General features: G+C 43.2%; 1 protein-coding gene across 1 annotated transcript in view; it reads right to left on the minus strand.

The window, feature by feature from the left end:
• LOC111530702 (histone H2B type W-T) overlaps positions 1–1,092 on the minus strand; it is a 3,094-nt gene extending 2,002 nt beyond the window's left edge. Inside the window, exons 1-2 of the mRNA XM_026449664.1 lie at positions 575–1,092; positions 90–148 (exon numbers count right to left, since the gene is read on the minus strand). Of these exons, the coding sequence (XP_026305449.1) occupies positions 112–148; positions 575–1,065 (528 nt within the window). The 5' untranslated portion in view covers positions 1,066–1,092 and the 3' untranslated portion in view covers positions 90–111. The remainder of the gene's footprint in view (positions 1–89; positions 149–574) is intronic.
• Positions 1,093–7,950: the final 6,858 nt, after the last annotated feature.

The raw sequence follows: 7,950 nt of genomic DNA on the forward strand, positions 1-7,950 counted from the left end.
TAGCTGTATGTACACTTCAACTGGGCCTCATTTCCTTATTTACATGGATTCGTGACAGGAGAGGTGTTGAAAACGTTTAGGAGGGTTACCTTGCTTCTTGCATCAGTGTATTCACTTTCTCTGCTGCTGTATGGCATACAGTGAAGTTCTGGAAAATTCCACCATCCAGTCACAGGAGAATGAGAGAGAAAAAGGTAAAGATCAGTGCAATAATAATATCACCATAAAAATAACCTAGAAACATAACTAATAAAAATAACGGTTTTGGAAACTGAGGAAATGAATGAAACACGATCACGAAACACCCACTATTCTTCCTTGGAGCAAATTGCACTATAGATATATTAGAGTTGGCAATGTTTAGTACTGAGGGAAAAATGCTCGAAAAATTGCAGGATGCCACATGCCACATGTCCCCCAAGTCGGAAGGGCACCACCCACCCCAACCTCCGGTGGGGTCCCCTCCTTGGCGAGCCACTGGTCTTTTGGGCCACGTTCGGTGGCTCTACCAAGTCCCTTTGGGTTTCCGCGGTGCTCGGGCACTCCTGAGGGAGCACACTTGCTCCTGGTGTACCTAAGGACAGCCTTCGTGCCTTGGGACTCGGCGAGCTTGCCCATCTCCCCCGGCAGCAGCAAGCGCACAGCGGTCCGGATCTCCCAGTCGGTGATGGTCTGGCGCTTGGTGGAGCGGGCCAGGCGACCAGCCTCGGTGGCGATGCGGTCCAGTATGTCATGAACCAAAGAATCCATGACACTCACGGCCTCCCGGGAAAGGCTGAGGCCCTGGTGAACCTGCTTCAGCACCTGGCGGAAATAGGTGGCGAAGCTGTCCCCACGGCAGTTGGCGTGGCACCTGCGGGGCCCACGTCGCCCTCGCTTCCTCTGCTTGCTCTGCTTCTGGGCGGTCGTGGAGTTGGCCTGTTTGGGCTCCTGGGTGATCAGCTGTTCCTCAGAGGTCATCTCAGAGGAAGGTCCAGCCATGGCGGAGACAGCAGCCATTAGATGACACGAACAGACAATGGCGGTTGTGGAACGGGGAAGCGGGGACCCTTGGGTATGCAGCATGGCTCCACATCATGGGCCAGTTTCACGTCTGATTGGATGAAACCTACCTGCGTTGAAGGTGACTGGATGGTCCCGTTGCTTCGCATCTCATCAACCAATCACAGTGGGCGTCTGCGGGCTAAGCGCCCCTTGTGGCCTCACTCGGAGAAAGCTACACAGACAGATGCCCCACAGGGCAAAAGCACATCCGCCCTTCTCAGCTAATCCATGTCACACCGTGAGCACTTTGAAGGGTGTCACTGAAAACTCCCAAAGTTTAGCAATTTCAGCTCATGATCCTTGAAGAGAGACACACCTCCTGAGCCCATGTCCATTATACTAGAGGAATGACTGTGGCCACGTGTGGAACAATTCTCACCGTCTCAGAATCTACTGTTATCCTGGGCTAAACCACCGTGGCTTGAGCAGGAACTCCCTGACATGGCCGCCGAGGGCTCCTGGGCATCCAAGGAACTGGCAGTCTGGCTCCTGGCTTCAGTTCTGATCAACATCTTCCGTGAATCAGGAGAACAAGAAATGGCCATAACACAGCCTCCAAGCAGACAGTAGAAACAGAAAGGCACTTTTATTAAAAACATATGACAACACTCAACATTGACCAGGTTTTAAAAAAAATAAAGAAAAGGAAAACGAAACAACCACCACAAATTACAACTCAGAAGCTGGAAATGGCTAATAAGTTCAAGAGATATTGGGTTAAAAAAATCACCTTAAATCTCCTAGGAAACCCCTGAGGGAGAGAAAGGGATTCCAAAAATGAAAATTATGTGCAAGTTAGATAGGTAGCTTTCAAAGTCTCTGATAATATATGTAAAGACATTCCTTAAATGCATTTAAGTAACATTAAGTTGCAGGAATGGAACAAAAAAGATTCTTAAAAAATAATGAAGAAATAAAGGTCATCAATGAACTGTCATTTCAAAGGTCAGGCTTTCAAGTGTATTTCCTGTCATATCTTTAACAAACAACTTATTCTACTCCAAACAAGTCGGTTCACGATTAAGAAGGACAAAAACCCTCATTTTTGTTATTAGATAACATCATATATGGTAAACTCCTTGACTGAAGTCTAGTCAACTATTTCTAAACAGTCCCCTTTACAAACGGTGATTTTATAAATCTACTTAAACGTTTAGCAAGCCAATCCTTCTTTTAGTTTGGTACAAGGCACGAGAGACCTGTCCACAACAGTCTCTGTATTCATATCAGTAAGTCAACATGTTATTTTTCTTTAAAAAAAAAAAAAAAAAAAAAAGAGCAAACAAACAACAGAGAAAGAGACACATCACTTTTCTTCACAATCTGCAAGGTTAAACATCCCAGGGAAGCTCTCACTGGTTCGTTTCTGGGTCACCTTCCCACAATTTCAGCCATGGCTGGTGTTGGCGCAAGGGCTGGAAAGCCTTTATTGCCTGAGCCAGTGGTGGCTGTGGCATAGCTGCTCTCACAGATGCTCCCATCATCCACGTGATACAAAAGTATAATACGTAGTTCTTATTTTGTTTCTTTAATTCTTTATTTTTATTTTTGAGACAGAGTCTCACTCTGTCTCCCAGGCTGGAGTGCATTGGTGCTATCTCAGCTCACTGTCACCTCCGCCTCCCAGGCTCAAGAGATTCTCCTGCCTCAGGCTCCCCAGTAGCTAAGACTACTGGGATGTGCCACCACAGCTGGCTAATTTTTGCACTTTTTTTGGTGACAGGGTTTTATCATATTGGCCACGCTGGCCTTGAACTCCTGGCCTAAAGTGATCCATCTACCTCGGCCTCCCAAATTGCTGGGATTACAGGCATCAGCCACGGCGTCCTGCCTGTTTCCTTAATTTTTAATATAGTCATAATCTTTATTGCATCAGGCTGTTTTCTGTTTTATTTTAAGTTCTGTGGTACATGTCCAGAATGTACAGGTTTTTTTGACAGGTAAACGTTTGTCGTGGGGCTTTGCTGTGGCGGTTATTTCATCACCCAGGCATTAAGTCTAGTAACCATTAGTTATTTTTCCTGATCCTCTCCCTCCTGCCACTCTCCACCCTCCGATAGGCCCCAGTGTGTGTTGTTCCCCTCCATATGTCCATGTGTTCTCATCATTCAGCTCCCACTTATAAGTGGGAACATGCGCTATTTGGTCTTTCGCTTGTATTAGTCTGTTCTCACGCTGCTATGAAGAAAGAGCCGAGGCTGGGTTATTTATAATGAAAGAGTTTTAATTGACTCACAGTTCACAGGGCTGGGGTCCTCACAAAACTTACAATTATGGTGGAAGGAAATGCAAACACTTCCTTCTTCTTGTGGTGGCAGGAAGAAGAAGTGCAGAGCGAAGGGGGAAGCCCCTTCTAAAACCATCAGATCCTGTGAGAACTCACTCACTATCATGAGAACAGCATGGGGGAAAGCACCCCCACGATTCAATCACCTCCATCCGGTCCCACCCTTGACATGGGGGGAGTATGGGAATTACAATTCAAGGTGAGATTTGGGTGGGGAACACAGGGCCAAACAGTGTCACTGTTCTTGCATTAGTTTGCTAAGGATAACGGCCTCCGGCTCCAGCCAAGTCCTTGCAAAGGACATGATGTTGTTCTATTTTATGGAGGCATAGTATTCCACAGTGTATATGTACTACAGTTTCTTTATCCAGCCTATCACTGACGGGCATTTGGGTTGATTTCACGTCCTTGCTGTTGTGAATAGTGCTGCAATGAGTATACACATGCACGCGTCTGTATAATAGAACGATTACTATTCCTTTGTGTATATGCCCAGTAATGGCATTGCTCGGTGAAATGGTATTTCAGACTTCAGGTCTTTCGGGAATTGCCACACCGTCTTCCACAAAGGTTGAACTAATTTACACTCCCCAAAGTCAGTGTGTAAGCATCCCTTTCTCTCCACAAACTTGCCAGCATCTGTTATTTTTGCCAGCATCATAGTAGCCATTCTGACTGATGTGAGACGGTATCTCATTGTGGTTTTGATTTGCATTTCTCTAATATCAGTGATGTTGACCTTTTTTTTTTATTTGCTTGTTGGCACTATGTAGGTCTTCTTTTGAGAAGTGTCTGTTCATGTCCTTTGCTGATTTTTTAATGCGATTCTTTATTTCTTGTAAATGTGGTTAAGTTTCTTACAGATGCTGGATATTACACTTTGTCAGATGAATCGTTTCCAAAAATGTTCTCCCATTCGGTAGGTTGTGTGTTTACTGTGTTGAGAGTTTCTTTTGCAGTGCAGAAGCTCTTTAGTTTAATTAGATACCGTTTGTCAATTTTTGCTTTTGTTGGAATTTCTTTTGGCATCTTAGTCATGAAATCTTTGCCTGGTACTGGTGCCCATGTCCTGAATGGTGTAGCCTAGGTTGCCTTCCAGGGTTTTTATAGTTTTGGGTTTTACTTTTAAGTCTTTAATTTGTCTCATGTTAATTTTTGTATATGGTGCAAGGAAGGGGGTCCAGGTTCAATCTTCCACCTATGGCTAGCCAGCACATCCAGCACCATTTTTTGCATAGGGAATCCTCTCCACATTGCTTGTTTTCGTGAGGTTTGTCGAAGATCATATAGTTGTAGGTGTGCAGTCTTTATTTCTGGGTTTGTCAAAAAATAATAATAATTTCTGCATTCTCTATTAGGTTATATTGGTCTGTCTGTCCGTTTTTGTACTGGTACTGTAACCCTTGAGTATAGTTTGAAGTCGGGTAGCATGATGCCTCCAGCTTCCTTCCTTTTGCTCAAGATTGCTTTGGGCTATTTGGGCTCTTTTGTTGATTTGGGGTGAACTTTAGAATATTTTTTCCAGTTCTGTGGAGAATGTCAATGGTAGTTTAATGGGAATAGCATTGCATCTGTAAAGTGCTTTGGGCAGTATGGTCATTTTAATGACACTGATTCTTCCTATGCATGAGCATGGAATGTTTTTCCATTGTTTGTGTCACCTCTGATTTCTTTGAGCTGTGGTTTGCAGTTCTCCTTGTAGAGATCTTTCACTTTCCTGGCTAGCTGTCTTCCTGGGCATTTTATTCTTTTTGTGGCAAATGTGAATGGGAGTTCCTTCGTGATTTGTCTCTCGGCTTCATTGTTGTGGATGTACAAGAGTGCTAGTGATTTTTGCACATTGATTTTGTATCCTGAGGATTTGCTGAAGTTGTTTATTAGCTTGAGAAACATTTGGGCTGAGACGATGGGGCTTTCTAGATATAGGATCATGTTGTCTGAAAACAGGGACATGATTTTGACTTCCTCTCTTCCTATTTGAATGCTCTTTATTCTTTTCTCTTTCCTGATTGCGCAGGCCGGAGCTTCCAAGACTATGTTGAATCGGAGTGGTGAGAGAGGGCGTCCTTGTCTTGGGCCAGTTTCCAAGGGGAGTGCTTCCAGCTTTTGCCCATTCAGTATGATGTTGGCTGTGGGTTTGTGATAAATAGCTCTTATTATTTTGAGGTGTGTTCCTTCAGTGTATAGTTTATCGAGAGTTTTTAACTTGAAGGGGAGTTGAATTTTATCAAAAGCCTTTTCTGCATCTATTGAGATAAACATGTGGTTTTTCTCTTTAGTGCTGCTTATGTGATGAATCACAACTGTTGCTTTGCATATGTTGAACTGACCTTGCATCACGGGAGTCCTGGGATGAAGCTCACGTGATCGTGGTGGATACGCTTTTTGATGTGCTGCTGGATTCGATTTGCCAGTATTTTGTTGAGGATGTTTGCATCAGTGTTTATCGAGGATATCAGCCTGAAGAATTTTCTTTTTCTGTTCTATTTCTCTTTCATCAGTTTTATACAATCATTGTTTTATTCCTCTTGTTAGTTTATTCTATTACCCTTCCCTCTTGGCACCTCCAGTCATCTTCTTGTGATCATTTTAAATCTCTTTAAATGACATTCTTGAGAAACTTCCTTAACAAAAATTTGCTGGTATCTACACTAAGAGTTTTCCATTTCTCTCAAATCTCATCATTTCTGACTTAGGTCCTGGAAGAACTGGACTCTGAAATAAAGTTTAGTGCGTGGGAAACTTATTCATGGTCAATAGCTGAGGAAGGGTCAGGAGGCAGGCAGGACTGGGAACAGAGAGACGTGCACCTCGAGTGCAAGGCCACTGGAATCCTATTCTGTTCCCAGGGTGAGATCTGAAGATAAAGGGGCCCATCAGGGTATTCGCCATTGTGCCGAAATACCAGACCGTTCCACTTCTCCTGGATCAGGCAGTGTGTATGGACAAGGCAGCTAAGAGTAGCCACAGTAATACCGGAAAGGACTAATGGTATCAGGACTGGCACCTGCTTGCATTCCCAAAACCCGAAACAGCAAATCTATCCTTAAAGGGGACCCTGGCTCGTCCGTGTTTACCACAGCCTCATTCTCAAATAATACTTTAGCTAGCAATGACATTCTGTGTTGACACACATCTCCTCTGCTTTTGGGTTTTATTTATTGATATAAGGAGGTTGACTGTCAAACTATTTGTTATTCCTTTATAGGCCTTGCAGTTGTCTTTTTTTCTTTTCTTGGCTATTGTGATTTCTGCTTTCACTTCTCTTAAGCTTTAGAAGGATGGGAACAGGTGTGCTGGTGTGCTCCCTGAAGGTAGTTTATCATGTCTTCCTTCAATTCTGTAAAATTACCAGCGATTTTCCCTTTGATTAGAATTCTTTCCAACTTGCCCAGTATTACTTATGAGATATACTTTGTGCCTTTTAGTCAGATCCTTAAGGTTTACCAGTTCTCCTCACTCCTTTCTCACGAGTTATGTCCCTATGAAATTTTCACAATGACTTTACATCTGTCTTCTCATTCTCCAATTCTCAGTCCAACTGTGTCTATTCTGCTATTTAAAATTTCTTTAATTTTGTGATATAGCCATTCAACTTTCATATTTCGACAAAGCTCCGTGACATAGGCCTGGGCAATGATTTTTTGGATATGATCCTGAAAGCCCAGACATCAAAAGCAAAAAGTAGACAAATGCGATGGTGTCAAATTAAAGACGTTTTTACAGAAAAAGAATAAATAATAGAGTGAGGAGGCAACGTGTTGCCCAGTGTAATGCCTACAGGACCTAGTTAAATTTCTACCCTGCCTTAACTCTGCTTGTCTTTAGGAAGCAGGATACCTGACATCAGAATCTCCCCATCGTGACTAAACCGGCCGAGACTGATGGGATGCAACATGGCAGCTCAATTGATCTTTAAAGAAACTGGAACTTCATTATAATCTAATTCCCATACGAACTGACACACCCACCAGCGCCACGACAGTTGACAATCACCGTGACAACGACTGAAAGAAACCTTGAATGGGCAATAAGGTAGGTGGCATTTTGTTTTCGAGAAGTCCTGCACCTATTCACAGAAAAGAAATGAATATTCCTCCCCTTGCTTCTAATGCCCAATCCCTCCGTTAAAAATCCCCTATATTTGTGATGTTCTCCCTCTCCCAAGCTGAGAAGTTGATTTGTGAGCCAGCCCCCTGCTCGTGAGGTCCATGGCCATGGAATAAAGCCTGCACTGCCTGACACTCACTTGCAGTTTATCATACTGGCTTCACAACACCAAACAGGGAAAGATACCACCTTTCAGGGGACCCCTTTCATAGGTAACAAGCCCACAGAATGCGAGAAATACTACCAAATGTACATCTGATAAGAGGTTAATATTCAAAATATAGAAGGAATGTGGACAACGCAATAGCAAGAAAGCAAATAATTCAATTTTTAAATCAGCAAACGACCTCAATAGACGTTACTGAAAAGAAGCAGCACAAACGGCCAGTGGGTACATTAAGAATGCTCAGCATCATTTATCACTAGGGCACTGCAAGTTCTTTTTTTTTTTTCTTTTTCTTTTCTTTTCTTTTCTTTCTTTTTTTTTTTTTTTTTTTTTTTTTTTTTTG

Source organism: Piliocolobus tephrosceles, unplaced genomic scaffold (assembly GCF_002776525.5).
Source record: "Piliocolobus tephrosceles isolate RC106 unplaced genomic scaffold, ASM277652v3 unscaffolded_1388, whole genome shotgun sequence".
Taxonomy (NCBI): Eukaryota; Metazoa; Chordata; class Mammalia; order Primates; family Cercopithecidae; genus Piliocolobus; species Piliocolobus tephrosceles.